General features: G+C 39.5%; 1 protein-coding gene across 1 annotated transcript in view; it reads right to left on the reverse strand.

The window, feature by feature from the left end:
- Positions 1-25,622, reverse strand: part of LOC136864226 (lysine-specific demethylase 5A) — an 843,789-nt gene that overhangs the window by 758,525 nt on the left and 59,642 nt on the right. Inside the window, exon 4 of the mRNA XM_067140948.2 lies at positions 24,034-24,194. Within this exon, the coding sequence (XP_066997049.2) occupies positions 24,034-24,194 (161 nt within the window). The remainder of the gene's footprint in view (positions 1-24,033; positions 24,195-25,622) is intronic.

Consider the following 25,622-nt stretch of genomic DNA (forward strand, 5'->3'; position numbering starts at 1 on the left):
TTCTACTTTTATACTTGTGGTCAGTTCTGCCGCTATAATTATTTTCCAACTGAAGCCTCTCACGGATTTCTTCCCATGCTTCTCCTGTATAGGCTCTATATAACTCTAAGGGCCATTTTCTCCAAATCGAGTTAAACCTGGTATAAATTAAACCCGTTCAACTTTAGTACCTAGTTTAAAGTTGCGTCCATTTTCTCCACCAATTTCTGACACTCGTTTAGTTTAAACGGGCGAGCTGTCGTTGGCGCTAACGTTGGCTGCACTGAAGGAATAGTCGAAGGCATGGTCGATTGGAATTGGCCAATCAGAGCCAAGTAATTCAATGACCGACATTTTTGTAATAATATCAGCTGTTTGTGGCGAATTAATGCTATCGTACGTAGTGAATAAAGAACAAATTCGTCGGGATATTAGCTTTACTGATAAATAAATTGTTTACATTTGTGCGAAGTGTTGTGTCATATAGTTCTACCTATTGCTGTCTACAATTTATTGGAACGCACTTTTATTTCTTATTTTTCTCTGTCATGCTTTACCATAAACAAGTACCGTGGGCCTAATACGTGTCTTTTGATGTCTGTATTGTCTTACGGAACACACGGGAACGTTGAAATATTAAAATTCTGGTCTTTCAGCAATAGGCCTACGGTATTCCTTTCCTCAGAAAATCAACATTTATGTGAATTTCAAGTAAACAAATTCCAAGCATGCTCGGGATCTATCTCCTATCAAAATCCATCGCCCTCGGCCGGGATCAATCTCACAAACCTTGGATCCAGCAGACAGACCACTGAGGATGTATTATTTGGAGATGTATTACTTGATTCCATATTCGTTTATAACATAACCAAGTTCGCGATATGTCGTACTGTATGCATAATACTCTTCTCCCTACAGCATTAATATTTCTATTGCTGGCATGCTGGCAATAGATACGATGAAACATTATTAACTATAATCTATTCTATTACAAGTTTACTAGCAAGCATGTAACACTTTATTGTTTTTCTGATCCTATAAATATATAATCTAGCGATTAGAAATTGTATACCACCGCCTCTCCTACCGTGCCGGTCAACATTCTGATGGTAAAAATATTTTCGACAAATTAGATTCGAACCGTCTTGTCACGGATTCCGACGATGCTGACTTCACGGTTTAGCGACTACAGCCACCAGATACCGCTTGAAGAGCGGACGTATTACACGACTTATGTAGGAATATTTTTATGCTTCACATTACAGTATTCATGCCAAAAACAGTATTTTACAGTATATAATATTATAAGGAGACTGCAATTTAAGGTCTGTGGTCCCCGTTGTTAATGAAAAAAATGCCTGCTGCATCATATCTTAAAGCAACCAGAATCATTGCTTCTAGCGAAATAGCATTATTTCGTGCAGTTGATGTTTTAAATTAATCCTTCTTCGATACTAGACAATCCTTGCTGTTCGCTTATGAATTATAAATCCATCAAAGAACTCCGTTACATCCGATTTTCCAAGATTGTAAAATTTGTTGGAACGCGGCTTCTTAACCTCTCTTGCACATCAAAATTATTTCCTATTTAACCAAAGATTTCAATAAATTCTCCCATTTTTCTAATACTAATACTAGGTTATAATTTTAGTACGTTTTTCATTAAAGTGCTGCAGTACTGGTAGTCAAAACTAACCCTTCTGTTAGGAAAATCACAGATACGTTGATAAAATATCAAGAAGGTTGAATATAAACAGCAGTTTAAACCAACAATATAGAAGGTTTAACTCTGAGCCAGGTTTAAACTAGATACAAAGTTTAAACCAATATGGAGAAAATGAATGTTAGTTTAAACTCAGACTTAAACCAGATTAAAATAAACCTAGTTTAAACTCATTTGGGGAAAACGGCCCTAAGTCTAGCTTTCTCCCTTCTCTTACTTAAAGTTTCCACCCAAGTTCCTCTTAATATTTCTGATAAACTACTTTTTCTCCTGAAATCCCATTACAAATCTTCCTGCTTTCCTCTGCACACTAACTATTTCTTTTATTAGGTATTCTTGGTGAAGATCCCAAACACTGTTTGCATACTCCAATAATGGACGAACCATACTTAAGTAACTTTTCTTCTTTTAATTCTTTGTTGCATCCTCTAAGTAGCCACAATATGACATGTAACGACCTGTATGCTTTCCCAACAATGTCATCAACATGACCTTTCCAGTGAAAATTACTCTCAAATTTCACACCTAAGTATTTGCACTTGCCATCTTTTGGGATAACTACCTCATCCAAAGTATATTCAAATTCAGTTTTAAAGCTCCTGTTTGTAAAAGTTGTCACAGTTGATTTGCCTCCATTAACCTTCATATTATTTTCTTCAACCCATTGTTGGATAATTTCAAGGTCCTTTTGTAATTTTGAACAATCCTCAATATTATTTATTTCCCTATAAACAATTATGCCATCCGCATACAATCTTATTTTTGATATTATATTGTTCCCTAAATCATTTGCGTATATTAAGAAAAGTAACGGACCGATTATACTACCCTGTGCAATTCCCTTCCAAACTTTCTCTTCCTGTGATATATTATTTCCTAATTTGACTTTCTGAACCCTTGAATTTAGAAATGTTCTTATCCAACGTATAACCCTTACGTCCAGCTTGTTTACCAGCATATCACTGTAACATTTACTGTTTACCCCTTTTCCTGGTAACGTTCCGGGATTGGCACTTGGGAGTCCCAAAATACTGTGAGCAGAAGGTTGACTCTTGAATTTTTTTTTGACTGGGGATCCAGGATGCAGCGCGAGAGCTGCTTAGAAATGCTCTAAGAGGTCGTTGATTCAGCTCTGATCAACAGGTGAAGGAAGCGGTGCATGCATGGCTTGCTGTGCAATCAAAAATTTTTTGCAGAGAGTATCAGAAAGTTTGTGAAACAGTGGACCATGTGCATTGAAAAGCAGGGTGGCTACGTTGAAAAATGATATCAATAAAAAGTTTGTACTCTTTTGGTAATAAATGTATAAAAGCTGATTGCAGATACTTATTGACTTGCACTCGTAGGTATTGAATAGGCACACCGCTTAAATACAATATTTAATTTTATTCTGAAATATTCGCTACTTGATTTTATAGTCAATATGGAGTTTTATCAAAAATGAAGCTGTTAAAGCTTGTTACATAGATTACAACAATGTCTTTCATGACCACTAAGCAGCTCTTGCGCAGAAGTGAAACATCAAGTTCCCCAAGGTACGAAGCGCCAATTACAGAAATCAAGACTTCCAAAAGCAATAAAAATGTTTATTGCAGATATTAAAATATATGAACTACAGAAAACACGAGAAACACCATATGAATTTTTATTTTATAAAGTGGTGGAACGTTAACGAAAGGGAACTCCGGATTTCAAGAAATATTCAAAAATGAATTTGAAAATTCAGGCGCCAGGTAAAAATTTTCAGGCGCCATGACCCCTGGTCATATTTAACCCTCATTATACATTGTTCCAAAGATGCGGCAACAGCAGTTTCATGTTACAAAACTTGGCAATGGCTGATATCTTGCTCCATCGCTCACTTCTGTGTTACTGGAACCACAGGGTGTGACAGTTGATTAATACTTTGTGTTCTGAGTGAAGAAGCATCAGTGGCAACAGGTGATGAATTCAAAAAAGCATTAGCGTTCATTTACTGTGAATGAGAAAGTTTTAATGGAAGCTGAAACTATCTTAAATCGTGCCACTGACAGAAAATATGATATTGATAAATCATATATTCGTGATTTGAGGAAGAAGGAAATGTTATTAAAAAGTCAGGGGGATCATAAGGCTTCCTGAAGGCAGAGTGCACAGTTTCCTTAAATTGAAGAAAGACTTTACAAACACGTGACTGAAAGACTTGAACTAGGTTATGCTGTATTGACTGAAATTTGTCAACTAAAATCATTACAGATCGCAAATGAACTTAAAAAGGAGGATTTTACTGCAAGCTGTGGATGGATAAGGAACTTTTGTCGAAGAAACCGATTGTGTATACCAAAATGTACATCTGTTTCACATCTCCCTGTAGCCTAGGAAGAAAAGTTGATGGCCATTCATCACTATGTTGTTTGTGGAAGCAAAATTCCTATTTGCTTTCTCAAACTGGGAATGCTGATGAGAGACCAGTTTTTTCGAAATGCCACTACAAATACAGTTCACATTAAGGGCTCTAAATGTGTTACTATCAGGACAAGGGTAAATGAAAAGCAATGCTGCATGGTAACGTTATGCATGTTAGCTGATGGAACCAAACTTCCTCCATGCGTGGTTCTGAAAAGAAAAACAATTCCAAAAGGAAATTTGTCATCTGGTATTCTCGTTCGAACCCAAGAATCTGGCTGGATGGACAGCAAGCTAATTGAGAACTGGTGAAGAGTGTGTGGCAACGTCACCCGGAAGCATTACTGTAGAAGAGCCTCCTTGTGCTCGACAGTTATCGCAGACATACTATCGACGCTCTAAAGGAATTTATAAGCAAAGGAAAAATTGATCTGGCAATAATTCCAGGAGGGCTGACCTCTATATGTTACAGCCATTGTATGTTCGTGTGAACTGGCCTTTCAAAGCTGCAGTGAAACAGCTCTACACCAAGTGGATGGCATCTGCCAGTGATCACGCACCGACACCTACTGGCCGAGACAAACGACCCGAAGTGGAACTTTTATGCAAATGGGGAAAAAAAAAAAACTGCATGGGATCGCATGATGTGGAATTTCAAATTCTATGGATGGTAGTGAGGACAACTATGTATGGGAAGGTAAAGTAAAAGTAAACTAGTGTCCTCATCTCGAGGTGGTGCAGCTCTTTTCAGGCACACCCCCAATGGAGGTGAGCTGCATGTGCCATTTCAACCACATACCAGTCCTCCTGCCATCCTTAAATTTTTGGCAGTACCAGGAATCGAACCCAGACCCCCGAGGACAGCAGCCAATAACACTAACCATTACGCTACGGAGGCAAACTTAAGGGAAGGTGACAGTGATCAAAGTTCCAATGGTGGTACTTCTGATAATGTTGAATCGTGACTGATTTGTACACTGAACTAGTTTTATTTTGCATTGTGGTGTTTTTAGTCTTTTTATCACTATGTAAAGTGTTTTATACTAGCAATTCTGTGATGCACTTGCAGAAATTTAAAACATTGGTATGCAATTTATTATTTTTTTTCCAAATTTTGTTGTTAGAAATTCAGATGTGTGGGGCTTATTTGGGATTATACAGAACAAGATATGCCAGGGGTGACAGAAGAATAAAATCAGTAACTGATTACTTTCTGGTGAAAAGGACAAATTGCACAGTTGATGGATGTGACAGCTTTACCAGGAGATCATATATTTGTGATAGCAAAAATGAGTGGGGAAAATGGAACAATTAAAGAAGATAGTAAAATAAAAGTGTGGAAATTAAAAGATTAGGATGTATAGGAAGAATTTCTGGAGGGACTGAAACAAGAACTTCCAGTTACTGAAGTATGAAATGTGGAAGATGAATGGTCTAACTTCAAAAGGGCATTTGTAAGCAGGGACTGAGAGTGCCTGTGGTAGAACATCAATGAGAGTTAAAGAAAAGTAGACCATGTGGTGGAATGAGGAGAGAGAAGCAGTGAAAGAAAAGAATAAAGTTGGCAAGAATGGAACAAAGACCCAATAAAGAAAGAAAGCAAAAGGAAGTATCTTGATTAAAAAAAGGAAGTGTAAGAAATTGGTACGAGAAGAAAAGAAGAAAATTTGGGAATAACGTACATAAAAGAGGGAAACAGATGGAGCTGGCAGTAAAAAAATGCTGTATGGTATTATATGAAGTAATAGGAAAGAAAGAGTTTATACAATGCTGATAAAAGAGGAAGGTGGAGTGTTGATAAAACATCCAGAAGAAATAAAAAGATGGAAGACTATTTTGATAAACTGCTGAATGTGAAAAATTGTGCAGAGGAGTCTGTAGTAATATGGTGTGATAACTCAACAACAGAAGATGATATCAGAATGTTAGAGGTGGAATTAGCACTCCATAAGACGAAAATCGGGAAGGCACCAGGGATGGATGAAATTATTGCGGAAAATATGATAAAGGCTGTTGGACCTGTTGGATTACAATGAGTGTACAGCCTGTTAAAGTGCATATGGAAACATGTGCCAGAAACTGGGGAAAGGTAATAATAATAATAATAATAATAATAATAATAATAATAATAATAATAATAATAATAATAATAATAATAATAATAAATGTCCCGGGCATGACATTAAACTGCGTCCACAAACCGAGTGACCACCGGTATAAGTGGTCCTCCTCTACCAAGTGCCAATGGCCTCTTCGGAGAGCGGATGAGCGGGTAGAGGTTCAGGGCACTCTCTTGCCCTTGGGGTGGGAAACTGCCCCTAAAGGCGGAAGAGCCACTAGATGGCCAACGGCATAGGATAATAATAAATCCACTAGCGTCTGTTCACCTATTTGGTGCAGCAACTGGTCAGCGTCTGTACTCCGAGTTGGAGCGGCTGCCTCAGAAAACCTTCAGGAACTCACCCACCTGATTGTACTCCGATCCCTCGGGATCAACCCAATCGCTTGAGAACAAGCACACCATGATTCGTGCAAGTAAGAACAACATTACTCCAGGTGGTAACCAATCCACCCGCCAACTGAAAACGAAGGCGGCAACTGGCCATTCGGATTCTGGAGGAGCCGGGCTGACACGAAAGAGAGTCGGAGCTCTCTGGCAAACTTCCCACTAAAACGCCCTTCTACATCGGCACGCTAAACGTAAACACACTCCTACAAGTAGGCAAACTTCTCAGATTAACATCAGAATTAGATCAGCAAAAAATCCAGCTACTCGCCGTACAAGAGACCAGACTCACTGAGTCGGAGACGTCAGAATATGGTAACTACCGCATTTTCAAGAGCAAAACTACACGAACAGTAGGAAAAGCCACACCAATGTTAGGCATGGCCTTTTTCGTACACAAAAAGATCGTGAACTCCGTAGAAGAGATCATACCCATAAACAACAGACTAATGACCTTACGACTTCGCTGTGCAAATCGCCACTACACCTTTGTAAATGCCCACGCACCCACCAACGACTGCAAAGATCAGAAACAAACAGAAAACTTCTGGAACAAACTTGAAACCCCATTCATCAAAATACCTGAAAAAGACACCACCATTCTCCTCGGCGATTTCAACGGTAAAATTGGTATAGAAAAGTGCTACAGAAAAACCGCAGGAAGATTCTCAGCACACGAAAAGACCAACAAAAATGGCAAATGCCTCTTCGAGCTCTGTCAACAACACGACCTGAAAATCATGTCAACATCCCTACGGAAAAACCCCAATAAGCTCTTCACATGGGAATCACCCAACACCTGCTGCGGCAAACACCAGATCGATCATGTCGCCATCTCCTTCCCAGCACAAAAAGAAGTACACGACGTTCAAGTCTGCAGAGGAACCAACACTGACTCGGACCATCATCTAACAAGAATCAAAGTTAAATTTACCCCAAAACGCATCTACCAGAAATCCAAGGCAAACAAAAAATTGGACATAGCACAAATAAAAACATCAAATCTCCAGGAAACATGGGAAAAAATCCCAGCCAAAACTTGGAACGAATTCCACGACAAAATCATGAAGAGTGCATCAGAGCAAATTCCACTACAGAAAAAGAGCAGACACCCGTTTTGGAACACCGAATGTGACCAAGCCATATTGAATAGAAAAAACCCATACCAGAAGTTCATCAGCAACCGTACACCTGAAAACGAAGAAAAATTCCGCGAAGTCCGCAGACAGACCTCTAAACTCATCAGACAAACCAAGAGGAAATACCTGGAGGACCAACTGAAGTCAGCCGAACAGGACTTCCGCAACTACAACACCAGAGATTTTTACAGCGTCTTCCGCAACAGATTAAATGGGTACACGCCCAAGAACCTCTGCTTCAGAAAACAAAACGGAAAATTGGCACTCACAGATGACGAAAACACCAAGGAACTTGCGAGATACTTCGAGTCACTACTCAACTGCCCAGAACCAACGGAAAGGTTTCCACTTAAACCCCACCCGAACTCAAACCCAGACTCATCCCCACCTACACAAGAGGAAATACACCGACACATACAACGACTGAAAAACAACAAGGCATCCGGAGACGACGGCATCATAGCAGAGCTTCTTAAACATCTAGGAAAGAATTCTCTCCAAGAACTCACACAAATCATACAAGAAATTTGGACAACGGAAAAACTACCAGAAAATTGGACAAACGCCCTCCTCGTTCCACTTCACAAAAAAGGTGACCGAACAGATGTGAACAATTATAGGGGAATTTCCCTGGTGCAAGTCACATACAAAATCCTCTCTGCAGTCCTCCTCCAAAGAACACAGGAACAACTAGAACCACTCATAGGCGAATACCAAGCGGTCTTCAGGCCCCACAGATCCTGTGCAGAACAGATACTCAACCTGAAAACCATCTTGAAACTACGACACACAAGAAAACAACCCACAATCTGCACCTTCGTGGACTTCCAGAAAGCATACGACTCAATTGACCGGCAATCTCTCTTCCAAACACTGAGTGAGTACGGACTGGACAACAAGACTCAAAAAATCATCAGACTAACTCTCACCAACACAACCTCCCAAGTAAAATTCATGGGAAATATATCTGAAAAATTTCAGATAAAAACCAGTGTCCGAACAGGAGATGGACTCTCCCCACTACTCTTTAACATAGCCCTGGACAAAATCATGAGAGAATGGGAACAAGCTCTAAAAGCTCAAGGAAATTGGCAACCATTAAGTATGACAAGAAGACATGTAAAAATCTCCTGTCTCGCTTTCGCAGATGATCTCACGATCCTTGCAACAAACGAACAACAGGCAATCAGCCAAATCGAAACCCTCAAGAAATGCTCAGAAAAATTCGGCCTACAAATCTCCTTCTCAAAAACCAAGGTCATGTGCAACCACTGCAGCCTCCAGAATTTGAACACGAAATTTGGCACAATCGAAAAAGTAACTGAGTTCCGATATCTCGGAGAAATTATAGTACCAACAGGAAAAGAACAGAAGGCCCTCGAGGTCCGCATCCAGAAAATGAAGAGAGCCCTCGGCCGAACATAAAACATTTACAACAAAAAATGCCTTTCAATCTTCACCAAAATTCGACATTACAACACTGTGATCAAACCTGAAATACTATACGCGAGTGAAACACTGGATCTCCACAGGAAAACAGTACTCGAAGACATCCTGAAAGAGGAACGTAAAATCAGAAAAATTCTCGGCCCAAAACTGACTGACGAAGGATATAGACTGCAATCTCGTACAAAAACCGAGGAGCTCTCAAACCTTGCGGCTGACATCAGAAAAAGATGCCTGAAATTTTATGGACACATCAAACGCCTTCCAGAAAACAGACTGACAAGAATCTTACTTGAGGCAACAGAAAACATCAAAACAAATAGGTGGACAATGGAAATCCGCCAAGACCTGGAAAAATCAGGAATCAAAGTGGCCGACATCGCTAACTGAACCTGCTACAGAACAAAAATCAACAAGTGGGAAGTAGAGTCAGAGAGAAACCACAAGAAGAAGACAGGAGCTAAGTGGACAGAAGAACGAAGAACCACGATGAGAGAAAAATTGAAGGCTGCCTGGCAAAGAAGGAAATGCACAACTTCTAAGTGAGCTTTGCGTGATCAGTTTTCTGGTCTTTTTTGCATCTAATAATAATAATAATAATAATAATAATAATAATAATACCAGTCTTTAAGGAGGAAAAAGAAATTTGTGACAACTATAAGGAAATCACGCTCTTATCACAAGTGGCAAAAATACAGGAAAGGATATTAGAGAGGAGAATGAGAATAAAGGTAGGAGAGTTGCAAATGGAACAGGATGGCTTTAGAAGTGGAAGATCTACAGCGGACCCAATCTTCAGCATGTGGCAATTAATGGAAAAGAATTGAGGCGATTAAAATAGCAGAGGCATATGTGCCAAAAGCTAGTTTCGAGAAAAACTCATTTAAAGTTTTGGTAAGTATAACAGAGAAACATCTACATACACATTAAAATATTTGATTAAAATACTGTACACTGTTCAAAAATGAACCAGCAAGCACTACTACTGTAAACTGTAATTATAAAATACAATTTTACAAATATTCTAGGTTCTTGAATAATAATTTTGTGTGTGACCTTTTCCAAATGTACGATATGCATTTATGCATGTTAAAAACAAAACTGTTTTCTTGCAAATGGAAATAAATACTATATAAATAAACTAGTATGAATTAATAAAATGAATGTGAATAGATAAATAAAAAACAAATATACAATTTTGCCATGAACAATACAGTCTTTTTTTCACACTAACCATGAATATTCCAAAAAACTACTGCTCAAACTTTGTAACTTATTTAAATTAATGACTTTATAAATTACTGTGTGCAATCTGCGAGAAAGCCTGCCTTCACATCCACACTTGCCATTAGTTTATTTACTCTATATAGCTGTTCTGTAAACTGAAATCCCCTATTTCCAAAAATTGTCAAAATATTTCATCACTCTCATCTCGACCCACTTTCTTGAAACAAACACTCAAGACAAGGAAACCCTACTTCCTTTGCACTTACAACATTTTTAGTTTATGAACTTGAATAATCTTCCCCTGTATTTCTCTTTATCCTGGACACATTTATTTTCCACTTGATTTTTCTGTACAAGGCGTTTTCTAGGATGACTTATGACATGAGAAGGATTAAAATACTGTACACTTTACTGTATACTGTACCACTCATTATTTTTGCTTAATGAAAAGCCTACACTACCCGTTGCATTCCTTGAATGACAATGGTTAAAAGCACAAATTTAAATACATAACACTAAATACACCAAATAAATATTACTGCAAAAACTGCATGATAGCAAGAATGAGTGTTATGACTTGCTTTTGAAACAGAAGACTGAATGAAAAGCTGAACTTTCAAACAGATACCACCATACCAGGAATGCCATACAACATACCGTATTTACTTGCATATTAGACAACTATTTTTACACTTTTACAGCCAAAAAATGTAAGGGGGAGAGGGTCCAATATGCAATAACCTCAAATTTTGTGCAGTGAACACATGACTTCCAGGGTATAAAGAGCTATAAATTGTACATGTAAATGTTCTACACTATTCTTTAACAAACTTATGAATGTATTTGAGTTACACTGGCTATTTTCGTTGGAAGGCAGTCTTTCTAAAGGTAAAGAGACAATAAATGGTGAACACTACTTTTAGGCCTACATATGAAGTAAATATAGTCCATTTTAGGTACTCATTACAAGTCATTCGCTTCATCTCATTAATTCCTCTGATGAGGTTGACGTCAGGAAGGGAATATGGTCGTAAAAACTCACTACGAAGATTCGTCTCACTTCATACTCGACTCCACAGAGAAAAGGGATAAGAGTATCATCATATTATGCAATATTGATACAAAAGAATTTAACGGCCAGTCATTTGTCTCTTGTCAGTTGAGCAGTAGGCCTACAGCACAGTAAAATCATTTCTTTAATGTGAATTACCGGCTTGTGCCGCCATCTTCCCTGATGCCGGCATGTCGTCACTGCCATCTCGTTAGCCCTGCACTGCAATCGATAACATTCGAAGTCCCATCGTTTTGAAACGTTTACAAATAGTTTTGTTCCCGACTATAGGGTCCAAACAGAGAGAATCTATTCCCAGATGGTTTCTGGAGATGGTCTCTGATATTCTCAGTTGGTGAATGTGTAGCAGAAACCACTCCCTCCGAATAAAGCCATGCTGTACAAAGCGTGCCAAACCACCAGCTGATAACTAGCGTACGTTACGAGCTGTATTTCCGAATGTAATCCATAGTGACGGGAAGCATTCTATGCATAAATGCTGCTGGTGAAAGTTAGACCCTTATTTTTAAGTATATTTCATGACTGTTCTCTACATTTATCACATCAGTATTTACCTAAACAGCTCTAAATGAAATAAGAGAGAAACTGCATTCTTTAGGTTATGTATGCTATCAAGTGCCCGGATGGTGCCAGAAGTTCCACCCACCATGGAGAGAATAAAAATAAACAACAAGAAAGTTTGCCGCATTTACGGATATCTACAGGTGTGGTGGTAATGCGTTTTATCAACATAATGTTTAATTTCGTACGTTCATTGTCTCCATTTTTTAATTAACGCATAGTATGTTCTGTTTGGCAACTCAGACGACCGTTAAAAGTCGGGATGTAAACTTATTATTATTATTATTATTACTATTATCATTATTTGTTAGGCATGTTGGCGAGTAAAACAATCGTTATGATTGGGTTGTTTTAATCAAGTTTTAAACCTACGTCTCTACATAAAAATACCTATATTGGCCCAAGTTACAATATAATAAACGATCATTTTGTTAATGATCTCGCCTGCTATATTAATAGTAACAAGTGTGAATATTTCTGAACTAAAGTAAACTCATTTCCTCACCCTGATGTGGTGCAGCTCTTTTTAGACATGTCCCTGGTGGAGGGGAGGCATGTACCATTTTTAACGGGTATCACCTTCTTGCCATTCGTAAATCTCTGGCAGTACGGTACTGAGAATCGAACTAAGGGCTCCTGAGAACGGCAGCTAACTGTGCTAACCATTATGCTGGCGGACATTCTTAACTACAAAACACAAATGTACCGCATGACTTTGACGATTTTCATTGCGTGGATTGTACGGACGAAACTATTCACAAATTTGCGGGACATCATCAGAGCTGCAGTAAGGCTTGTACCCGCTTCGAAGCGGAATCATTGTTGTTCTCTGACGAATTACACTGGGTCTAATACGAGGGGTCTAATACATGAGTAAACACAGTATATACATTAAAATGCTTACGGGATTTATGAGGGTTGAAGGGCTGAAAACAAACAACACCATCTGTTATGAGATTTATTGCCCCGTGCTGTTAAATGCATAGTAGCTATCATAAGACAACAACCGGCTGGCAGGCTGGCTCATACACCTTTGCTATGCGCTCCAGCACGTAAGGTCGAGCGACATGCTGTATTGGAGATTTCGTTCATAACAGACGTATCGACCATTCACACTTTTTTTTTGCTATTTGCTTTACGTCGCACAGACGCAGATAGGTCTTACGGCGACCTTGGGATAGGAAAGTGTTAGGAGTGGGAAGGAAGAGGCTGTGGCCTTGAAAGGTCAACATTTGCCTGGTATAAAAATTTCCACGTAAAACCATCTTCAGGACTGCCGACAGTGGGGTTCTAACCCACCATCTTCCAAATGCACGCTCATAGATGTGCGCCCCTAACAGCACGGCCAAATCGCTCGGTGAGAAGATTCCTGACAGCCCGAAGAACTTTCAACCAGTCTCACTCTTGTCTCACACCTGTAAGTTGCTAGATAGACTGCTTCTCAACAAAACACAGTATCTGATTCTCTTGATAGCAAGCTGCTTCCTGAACAGGCAGGCTCTGAATGAGGCAAATCGCGACGTGGACAAATTCTGAACCTTACTCAGTACACAGAAGATGGCTTTGAAGGCATTGGTGTAGCTTTCATAGATCTGACTGCTGCTTACAACACTGTAAACCCTTTTAGGACTGGGTATATTGAAGGAGGGCAAGCCTAAGACCAGCTGTTTGGCATGTGGTGTAGTGAAGAAGACCAAGGTATATGGGGCATATTTTTCACATATCTTTCAGAAATATATAACTTGTACTGTAAGAAAGGTTTCTTCACGATTCCTTTTTCAAAGTCTTCAGAAAACAACCCTTTTCCTTATGACATGTAAACAGAGACACTTTGAATAAAATTAATTTTTTAACATAATATTTTTCATCACCACCAATTCCCCTTTTCCAGATGACACCAGTTGGGGGAAATAGGGTTCCCCTCCAATTTGTCCTTTCTCTCCACCATTCCAATATTTTATATATACACTAAAAATGTTTGGTAAATAGTATACTTTTTTTTTTTGCTTTACGTTGCACCGACACAGAAAGGTCTTATGGCAATGATGGGATAGGAAAGGCCATAAACATCCACACACACTGAGCTAGCCATTCTTGGGTAGGCGAGAACGGCATTCCGCTGCACATTCTACTTATGAAATCACGATCAGATATTCCGCCTACTTTTTTTTTTATCAAGAATTGTCAACATCATCACGCCAATAAGACAAACACAATATCATTTTACTGGAACCCTCACTCATGTTTAACATATGTTTATCAATCGTCTTCATTCTACTGGAACTAAACATCATCAAGGTCTTACCGACGCATCAGCAAACTGTACGTCAACACAGCATCATCAAGTTAAGGAGGACTCCAATACCAATTTTATTGAACAATCTCATGTGTACAATATTTTAATTTCACTTTTAACAGTATTCAAGTGTTGTGCTCAGAACATTCCAGCACATTCTTGAACATTTTAACCAACGCATTCGGCAGTCCGAATTATTTTTAATGTGTTTTTGTCCTTGTCCTTTGTGCTTAATCTTGAAACTTTTCTGCTGATGATGTCTACAAGGTAGATGAAAAATGTTCCATTATTTTTTAAATGTTATTTAAATAATTAAATAAAAAAACATTTTTTGTATTGTAAAGGTGGAACATTTGACCATACCTTTTAAGTTGTTTATGACACTGCACAACACTGTTAATTGTTTATGACAACTTAGTAACGTGCATTTTTTTTTTATTTTTAAACTGCAATTTTACTCTCACTGCTACATGCCAATGTCGATGAGAAAAGAGTGGAAAAAACTTATTCATTTCTTGAGCTCAGGTTTCCTTCCCGTTCCCATTATCATCATATGGTATACTGTAGCTGATGTCATTGTTAGTAACATTCACGGATTATTGAGTGACTGGTGTGCTTTAGCATGCTTCTTGCTGAGATCTGAAGAAGTCTTTCATTTTGGTGTGTGAATGAACATTTCTTCACCTTTTTAGCTGTCCTTTCAGTGAAGAATGATTCCTATGCCCAAGAAACGGATTGATTGGTCACCATCTAAAAGTAGTAGGGCTTTAACTTTACGTGATGAAGGGTATACGTTTGAAGAGATTGCAGCAAGACTGGGTGGTGGTGCTACTAAGTCAGGTGTAAGGAAGGTGTGGGAAGGTTATAAGATAACCAACAGTACTAAAACTGCTCCTACCGAGCTCGATAGCAGCAGTCGCTTAAGTGCACTCAGTATCCAGCATTCGGGAGATAGTGGGTTCGAACTCCACTGTCGGCAGCCCTGAAGATGGTTTTCTGTGGTTTCCCATTTTCACACCAGGCAAATGCTGGGACTGTAACCTTAATTAAGGCCACGGCTGATTCCTTCCCAGTCCTAACCCTTTCCTGTCCCATCGTCGCCATAAGACCTATCTGTGTTGGTGCGACGTAAAGCCAATAGCAAAAAAAAAATATACTGCACCTAGAACTGGACGAAAACCTAAGCTTTATCCTCAAGATGAAAGAAGAATTTGCCGCCTTGCGTTACAAGACCGTCGGCGTACTTCAAAACAGATTAAGGAAGTGCTGGAATCATCTGGAGTCACCAGAACTGAATGGAAATTCTAAGTTCCCATGGAGGGAATTAGATATTTTTCCACCAACAGAGCAGACCTAAGACGAAACGCTGGTTAATAGAGCAAACGGCTGAAAAGCCATACACCTAATTTTTTTCACCAGAACTGTCCGAAGAAAATTGTGTGCAAATGGTTTGCCAGCCAGGAGGCCAAGGAAAAAGCCTTATCTTAATGCAAAACGAAGGGAGAAACGCTTGAAGTGGGCTCTGGAACACAGAACATGACTTATATGGACTAGACAAAGGTAATTTGGAGTGATGAGACACGTGTTTCAATATTTGGAAGTGATGGTATCAAATACATGCGTCATCGACCTGGCGAAGATTTGTTACCAGAATGCTCAACGGCTACTATGAAACACCCAGTCAGTGTGATGGTGTGGGGATGCATGACAAGTCATGGTGTTGGTCGACTACATGTGATAGATGGTACACTAAATGCCCAAAGATACCAGACTGAGATCTTGGAACAAAATCTGCTACCTTCAATCAACGATTTGTTTCCTCATCATCAGAGACAGTGCTTCCTTCAACAAGATGGTGCACCATGCCACACTACAAAACTGAGCATGAAATGGTTGAAATATTATTGCATTAGTGTTTTGCCATGGCCAAGTAACAGCCCCGACCTAAACCCAATCGAAAACTTGTGGGCCAGACTGAAAGTACTCGTCTTGCACCAAAATCCAAGGAATAAAATGGAATTTGTTGAAACCATCATCCAAGCTTGGTCCAAGGTCATAACTACAGATGATCTTCAAAGGTTGGTTGGCTCCATGCCTCGCAGAATCAAAGCAGCAATAAAATGCAAGGGATTCCCCACAAAATATTGATCAACTGTTATGTTGCACAAACTGTTTTATACTGTGGAATGAATTAATGCCATACTCACATAATGCCCGTGATGTTGTGTATTTCAAATTTCAACCTTAAATACAATTACATGCCACAAATATTACTTATGCAATACATTAATTTTCTTATAACCCCATCACCCGCCAAATAAATAGGTCAGTAACATACAAATGCATTGCATTATGAAAAGTGTCCAGAATTATGTCCACTAGTGTAAGTCGCACCGGCACAGGCAGATCGTACGGTGACGATGGGATAGGAAAGGGCTAGAAGTGGGAAGGAAGCAACCGTGGCCTTAAGGTACAGCACCAGCATTTGCCTGGTGTGAAAACTGGAAACAATGGAAAACCATCTTCAGGGCTGCCAACAGTGGGGTTCAAACCCACCATCTTCTGAATGCAAGCTGATAGCTACATGACCCAAACTGCATGCCCAATTGCTTGGTATTTCGTGCTTTGACTCTCTACTAAATCACACCTTAATCTAAAAGTCCCATAAGGTCTTCAAGACACTAAATATGGTGTCATATTAGTCAAATCCTAAAGTATTTGGCCTACAGCTTTCGTTTTATTCCATCAACGAAATATAGCCGTCTCGTCTTTTTAGTCTGTGTGACAATCCATGCGAGAAAGACCATCCAACAATACACCATCAGCTGGTCCTGTAAGGGTAATCATAACAAACTACTTTGCAAGATCTATGAACTCATCAAAGACTTCAGGCTGACCTCACTGATAAGAACGTTCCTTGAGAATAGATGGTTTTATGTATCTCTCCTTGAAGAAAATAGTCGTCCGTGCCAGCAGAAGACTGGACTACCACATGGCAGTGTCTTACCACCACTGCTTTACAACATACATACCAATGACCACAAAAAGTACTTTGGGATTCATCTATGCTGATGATACTGCAGTAGCCCCACAAGGTAGTATCTTTACTGAAGTACAAAATTCTTTGTCATTTGCTTGGGGAAAAGGTTGCACATTCTAGCAAAGAAATAATTTGAAACCAAATCCAACCAAAATGAAAGTTTATGCTTTCCACCTGCATAATAAACAAACCAAGAGGACACTGAAGATTGTCAAGGTGAAACGCTCCCTCGTTGCTTTATATAAAATATCTTCATCATGTAACCCTGACCGGACTCGATCCTTTCAAGCAGCATTACATGAACAAGAGCAAAATATCTTCATGTGATAACATACTAAGATGTCTAACAGGAAGGACATGAGGGGCTCACCCCACCACACTCAGAACTTCAACTCTTGGACTGTGCTTCTCAGCTACTGAATATGCAGCACCAGTTTGGCCTCCTTCTTCACATTCCAAAGAGGTGGATGCAGCTTTGAAGGGGTTTTGTCTGGATGTCTTACACCAACACCATTTTTTTTTCCACCTTATATCCAAAGAATGCAGCTGCGGCATCTGAGAAGAAACCACAAGGAGCTGACTCGAGACATGCACTTTTTTGGCCATTAACCAGCCCGAAAGAGACTTGAGTACCAAAGCATCTTTTCGAGGGGAGCAACAGCCCTCAGAGATTCACAAGAAGCTGTATGTATGAAGATATGGAAGACTGAAATCAAGGACTTGATCATCCCAAACTCAAGAGGAAATGGCACCATGTCACATCTTGCCATATGGAATTTGAAAATCGTTGAACAGGTTGAGGACGCTGCAAGACCAACCTGAAGAAGTCAAACATGCTCAACAACGATGAGCAATGCGAATGCGGTACCTCACACATGCCATATCATCTGCTAGTCTGCCCTTTGATGAATGACAAATGTTCAAAAGAAGACCTTATGGCTGCAAATACTAAAGCCATAACTGTTGCTACACAATGACAAATGTTATCAGAATTGGATACTGAAATGAATGAACGGTACACCTTTCCGCATTCTAGTTTATTATTCTGGAAATGACAACAAAGTCATTTCAATTAAATTAGCCATTCCCTGTCAAGTGCAGCTGGCTAATAACAAACGGATTAATGTATAATATTTTTTTCATTCTTAACAGTGTTCTCCCTAGGACCTTTTTAATGGGCGTAACGCCCAGCTGTTTCTACAGACCGCCCTGCTAACAGAACCTAGATATGTGTTAGTTACACAACATGAACACATATTGTCATTGGTTGTTTCAAATTAAAATATAAATACTGTGAAACTGTTTACTAGTGGCTCTTGGATAAGCGTGGAATAGCATGCAAGCATTCAGCTCGTTTCCGTATAACGTCACAAACCCATACGACACTCCACAGCAACGGAGTGGCAAGCCCAATGATACGCGATTATGAACGAGCAGTAGAACACTAGAAGTTCAAAATTCTGTTAATACTTGAATTTATAATAATTGTAACAAATTCCATGCAATACAAATGGAAGAAATACACCGTATAATATTGGCCAGGATCGTTAGAGACCATAATAAGAATGAGATAGTAACTGTGATATATTAGTTGTGTTCTAAAACACAAAACTAACTACATTCTCTCAATATAGAAAAACATTTGTGGAACAATTGGAGAGGATTGTCTGCGCAGCAGCATTATTAAGTCATGCATCCCAATGTGATGCTTGGTACCAGCATCCTCCTAGCAAACTTGGTGAAGTCATTAACAATGTTATACTACTAATAATAATTTTGTCTTTACGTCCCACTAACTACTTTGGACGGTTTTCGGTGACGTCTAGGTGCCGGAATTGTGTCCCACAGTTCTTTTAGGTGACAGTAAATCTACCGAGGCTGATTTATTTCAGCACCTTCAAATACTACCAGACTGAGTCAGGATCGAACCTGCCAAGTTGGGGTCAGAAGGCCAGCTCTCCTCAATCGCCTGAGTCACTCAGCCGGGCAACAATATCACTAGCAGCTACAGAGAAATTACCGACATTCAGTCCTTCAATACTTAATTTCATGAAGTGGTAAGGCGAATACCACACTAATCTTTAACGAGATTATCGTAAAATAAGATTTAACCGAGTTTGGGGTTGCGTTCATTATTTTTTTCTTGATCTGAAATATATGTACTTCGCATATATTGAACCATACCATTGTCTTGGAGTCATTAAGCGCTATTTTAAACACATTCCCTTCATTATATAACGATTTCATTCCCGCTAGTTTAGTTGTTACAAGTAATTTTACGAACGGTCAGAGATACAGACGCGTATTCCCATGGACTCTATTCCAGAGCAGTGTCCATTTCCAGGCATAGGATTCGACTCGAGACATGACTTTCTCGACTCCACTCCATCGCTAGCTCATCACAACGCTTTACCAAATACTTTTAATACATTATTTGGTATTACAAATTTGCTACGGCAGCCACTTTGACGGAAAATATCGATCTACAATCGATTATGAAGCACAGGAATCAATAGAGTATGTATTAGTGTTCAGTTGTACCAACTTAGTTGTTTTCGCAGCAAATATGTTTGTTCAGTGTTCTTTTACTGCTGACATTGGACTTTAGTTGATTTATAGTTCCGATTTAATTACATTTTAACTATTGTTAATGTGTTTCCACTTGTGCTTTACTTACTAATTCATCACGAATATTGGTATTATTTTCAATTTCTGGCAGAAATGATCTAAACTGAACTGCCTGTTTCATTTCTTCATGTTCTTGACACCAAATGTTGTGTTCTCAAAATGAGCAGGATATCTAGTCAAACATCTACTCTTGTAAGTTTATTTAAGAAAGAACCTAGTAAATGTAATAATTCAACAGCAGATAAGATTTCCGAGAAGAAAAAAAAAAGACATTACTGAGGCTGGATCATTTGGTGAAGTGGAAAGTATTCAAAATAAAAAGCCACAAGTGGAACATTCTTCTAAACACCACTTATCGGGCATTAGCAATGATTGGTTTAAGATATTTACGTGGTTAGATGTAAAGGAAAATGATGTGTTATGTTCCACATGTATAAAAAGTTCTTTGAGAAACCGACAAAGAAGGAAGTGACTTGGGTGACTATACCGTGTGCAAGACATCGAAAGGGAGTTTAGTTGACCATGAACAACGCAAGCTGCATACCGATTCTTGTTCAAACGTAAGTGAAAAACATGCATACAAAGAAACTGGACTTGGGCAAATATAAAAATCAGTTCCTATTTTATACAATTTACAGAGAGATGCTTTTCTTGGAGCCCTAAGATCAATGTATTGGGTGGCAAAAGATGAACTACCACACACTACATTATACGGAAAATTGCTCAAACACTGCAAGTCTATGGGTTGTACATACTTAAAGCATCTTAATATTGGTGATAATGCTAATTATACTTCAGAAAGAATAATGCAGGTGTTAATATTATAGTTTCAGAAATTACATGTGAAATATTAAAGAACATGCATTCAACACATTATTTCAGTGTTCTGTGTGATGAATCTACAGACATTTCCATACCGAAGCAACTTATTGTGTACATTACATAAAATATGTCAACCAACTTGAAAAAGAGGTTAATGTTAGTTCTGCGTCGACCTGCAACATCACTGATGATAAAGCTGAGACCATAACAAATAAACTAATTGAAACCCTTGAAAAAAACTTTTTTTTTTGCTAGTTGCTTTACGTCACACCTTTTTGCTACTTGCTTTACGTCGCACCGACACAGATAGGTCTTATTGCGACGACGGGACAGGAAAGGGCTAGGAGTGGGAAGGAAGCAGCCGTGGCCTTAATTAAGGTACAGCCCCAGCATTTGCCTGGTGTGAAAATGGGAAACCACGGAAAACCATTTTCAGGGCTGCCGACAGTGGGGTTAGAACCTACTATCTCCCGAATAATGGATACTGGCCGCACTGAAGCGACTGCAGCTATAGAGCTGAGTCCTTGTAAAATTTAGGGTTAAAAACTTGTAATTTGGTACGTCTAGGATCTGATGGGACAGCTGTCATGAGTGGTAAGCAAAAGGGAGTTGCACCATTGCTAAGAGAAAAACAAATGGACTCATGATAAACTGTCACTGCATAAACCACAGACTGGCACTTGCTAGTGCCCAGGCAGCAGTTGAAGTGCCTTATTTAGTGAAGTTTAATGATATTGTAAGACAACTCTCTTTTTTTTTTTTTTTTACAAAATTCCTCAGTCAGAATGGCTGGTTTAACTGAAATCCAGAATATCACGGACAGCCCTCAAACTAAACTAAAAATGGCCAGTGATACTACATTGTTGTCTCATGACTCTGCTGTACAGTCTCTAAAAATATCTATGGTGAGTGTTTGTTGCTGCACATGAGTGAGGTCACTGAAAGGAATGACATTACAGCTGAAGGCTTAAACAAGTGCATGAAGACATACAATTTCTTAGCTGCAATTATTATGCTTTCAGATATCTTACCTCTTCAGTGCACATTGTCTAGAGCTTGACAAATGCCAGATATTGACTTGACAGAAACTGAGCCAATCTTAAAAGCCACAAAACTCAGTGTTCTTACAATTGAAAGACACTCCAGGAAATAATTTTCAAAGTCTCAATCACCATCTTGCAGGTGAATGGTCAGACTTCCACATCACTTATTCAGATGTCGATGTGGTGACCTTCAAGACAATTCATGACAAGTACATAGATACTGTTATCCAACATCTAGAACACAGATTTCCATATATGCCCATCATTTCCTGCTTTTCAAGTGTGTTTAATGCAAAAACATCAAGATCAGAATGAAGCTTCTGAGTTGCTTCTTGATTTCTACTCTGAAATGGGAAGCCCTCCAGTCATAAATTAGAATAGCACTAAACTGGAGTGGTCTGTTGCATCAAAAATGTTCCAAGGAGAATCCTACATCAGGTTAAGACCTAAACAAATAATGATGAAGTTTGCGACGTGTGAGCTTAAGGAATCTTTTCCAAATTTAGCAAGACTAGCTGCTAATGGTCTGTCCATACCTGTGAGTACAGCTGAATGTCAAAGGGAATTTCGAGCTCTGAAGAGAGTTAAAACCTGTTTGAGGAATTGTATGAAACAGACCACACTCAACAATTTGATGCTGATTTCACTAGAGGGACAAGACTCAACAGAATTCAATTATGTAAGAGCTGCAGACAACTGAGCCACAAACAAGGAAAGAAGAATCAACATACCTAAAGCATCATGCAAAAAGTAAATTTCAATTTTGTAATGGTAGAAAAAGAAATGTCTTATTTTGTCTTGTTCGTGACAACAGTGAAATAGTTCAATTTTGCAGGTAAAGTTTACCTCTCTGATATTATTTTAGTGCCTAAGGGGAACAGACTGAAATTTTATCATGCATTTTTGAAGTAGTATTCCCCCACCTGGCTACTTATTCCTACCACCCGGCTGACAAAACTTTCTGAGGAGAACACTGCTTAACAATGTCAAGTTTCCCTTGACTCATTCTTTGAACATTCCATGATGCAGTGTTTACTGCTTCAATACAACAAGTTATAACTTTTGTCTTATCTTGTTATACCACAAAAATTTACACATCATTTTACTTACCACAAATGCTCTCTTGTTAATAAGCAATAATGCTGTTAAAGGAATTAGCATCACTGTCACTAGTACAGTATTACTAAGTACCCATCTATATTCAGTCCAGTACTTCTAAAGTTTTGTATAGGCTGTATGTTAGGTCATATGGTCAAATTCTGTTTGGATCCTCAAACAGCACCAACAAGGGCTATATAGTGTGTTTCCACACAGTGCAGATCTTTCCTTTCATCAAGGACAACATTAGCAACCCTATGCATGTCATTCAATCGGAGGTTACTCGTACATAACCGCTGCTGTTCCCCAGTAGCACATTGGGTACTTACTGGCCTGGGGGTCCTACCATGGAGTACCAATTTGAAACTATTGAGACTTTCTATAGAATTTTCCTGGTAATTATAAAATAGTGCCTTCTCCAATGCAATCATAATGTCCTTGTTGTTGACACCTAGGTGCCCATTTTCCTACACTGCTGCTGCTCCTCCTCCTCCTCAGTATGGGAGGCAGCCACTCCTAACATGGAGAACAGGTGTAGCTTAATGGGTTTGGGTGTCATTTCCCCCAATCAAGGGACCATCACCCCACTTAAAGGGACTCATCCATACGAAGCTGTTGGTCCCTTTAGGGAGTCAAGTTATTCACCGCTGATCGAGGCTCTGCACTGAATCGCTGACTGAATGGTCCATAGCAGGATGCCCTGCCCACACACATTCACTCTGCGGATATCTTTCCTTCGTTTCAGATGTCGCTATGTTGCGACACTAGTCTTTACCATAGCCACAGAACAACTTTCACAGGCAATTTTTTTTCTTTCAAAGCATCGCTTGCAAACCATACTTCTCTCACCCCATTTCCACTATCATTCAGGGTTTCTTCACATAGCAAATAACAGCACAAAGCACTCAAAACAGTTTTCCCCCCACACATAGCAGATATAAGGTTGAAGATCCATTTTGCCCACCTCTCATTTTACCACATAGGAATGTAACAAAAGCAATACCTAACCTAATCTGCTCACGTAAAAGCAACCTAATACTCAGGGAAAGGTAATTAATATATTCTTACCAGCTGGGCTAGAACATCTCCAGTGTTGAAGATATCATATGGATACAGGATCCTCTCGTAGTGGTTCTTCAACAGGATACCAAGACCTTTTGTACCAGAGAACCCCATCTTCTGACCAATTTTAGGCCACTTTTTATCTGTTACACAAGAACTGAAACCACCTGAAATTCAAAGAGCAAGTCTTCATTGTAAACAATGTTACTACAGAAAAGAAATTTATGCATGGCCATCAATGTTCATCATATTTTATGACTTCTCTTTCCAAAACACATACATACATACATACATACACACAATATCATTATAGACTTATGCCTTTCAGCGTTCAGTCTGCAAGCCTCTGAGAATTTACTAAACGTCGCCACAATCCTCGATTTGCAACTAGTGTTCTCGCCTCATTTAGGGCTGGTTTACATGGGTAGAGTAGCGAGGCGAGTAGAGTGGATAGTAGAGCTACTAGCATCGTGTAAACGGCTCGGATAGTAGCAAGTAGAGTAGCTAGTACGCAGTAGAGTAGAGTGGGTTTCCGCTGTGGTAAAGTAACTCTACCACTATCCTTCCCCCTCCACCGGAGCTGAGCTCCGAGAGCTGGCGAAGAAGGCTGAGGACGCTCGATTTTTCAGTTGACGCGTCATTCGCCTATTCCATGTGTGTACTGGCGGTATTCCGCTGAGTAAACTGAGCATTTTTGTGCATTTGGTGGCAAAATGAAGTGTACGGAAGAAGAAACATGCAAATTTGTAGACCTGACAGTGAAAAAAGAATGTTTATGGAACATAAACAGCATTATTTACAGAAACTAAAATATGAGATGGGCGGCGGAAGAGGACTTGATTACGAAAATGGGTAAAGAGGGTTTTGGTTTTATGGAACTTAAACAGCATTTTTTTTTAAAATACGATGTACCTACAACCAAGAACTGACGAAAATTCATAAATCTACGAAGTCTGGAGGTGGTGCCGCCGACATCTACACTCCCTCTCTTAAGTGGTTTAGTAAAGTATAATTTGCAAGGTAATACTGAAAGCCGTCCGCCTCTGTGGTGTGGTTAGTGTGATTAGCTGCCACCCCCGGAGGCCCGGGTTTGATTCCCAACTCTGCCACAAAATTTGAAAAGTAGTACGAGGGCTGGAACGGGGTCCACTCAGCCTCCGGAGGTCAACTCAGTAGAGGTGGGTTCGATTCCCACCTCAGCCATCCTGGAAGTGGTTTTCTGTGATTTCCCGCTTCTCCTCCAGGCAAATGCCGAGATGGTACCTAACTTAAGGCCACGGCCTCTTTCTTCCCTCTTCCTTGTCTATCCCTTCCAATCTTCACATCCCCCACCAGGGCCCCTGTTCAGCATAGCAGGTGACACCGCCTGGGCAAGGTACTGGTCATCCTCACCAGTTGTATCCCCCGATCCAATGTCTCATGCTCCAGGACACTGCCTTTGAGGCGGTAGAGGTGGGTCCCTCGCTGAGTCCGAGGGAAAAATCAACCCTGGAGGGTGAGCAGATTAATAAAGAAAGAAGAATATTAAAAGCCACAACGTAACATTATAGCTCAGTGATATCAAGGGGAGGTGCACCTTTGGAGGCTAAACAAAT

The sequence above is a fragment of the Anabrus simplex genome, chromosome 2, assembly GCF_040414725.1.
Source record: "Anabrus simplex isolate iqAnaSimp1 chromosome 2, ASM4041472v1, whole genome shotgun sequence".
NCBI classification, from domain to species: domain Eukaryota; kingdom Metazoa; phylum Arthropoda; class Insecta; order Orthoptera; family Tettigoniidae; genus Anabrus; species Anabrus simplex.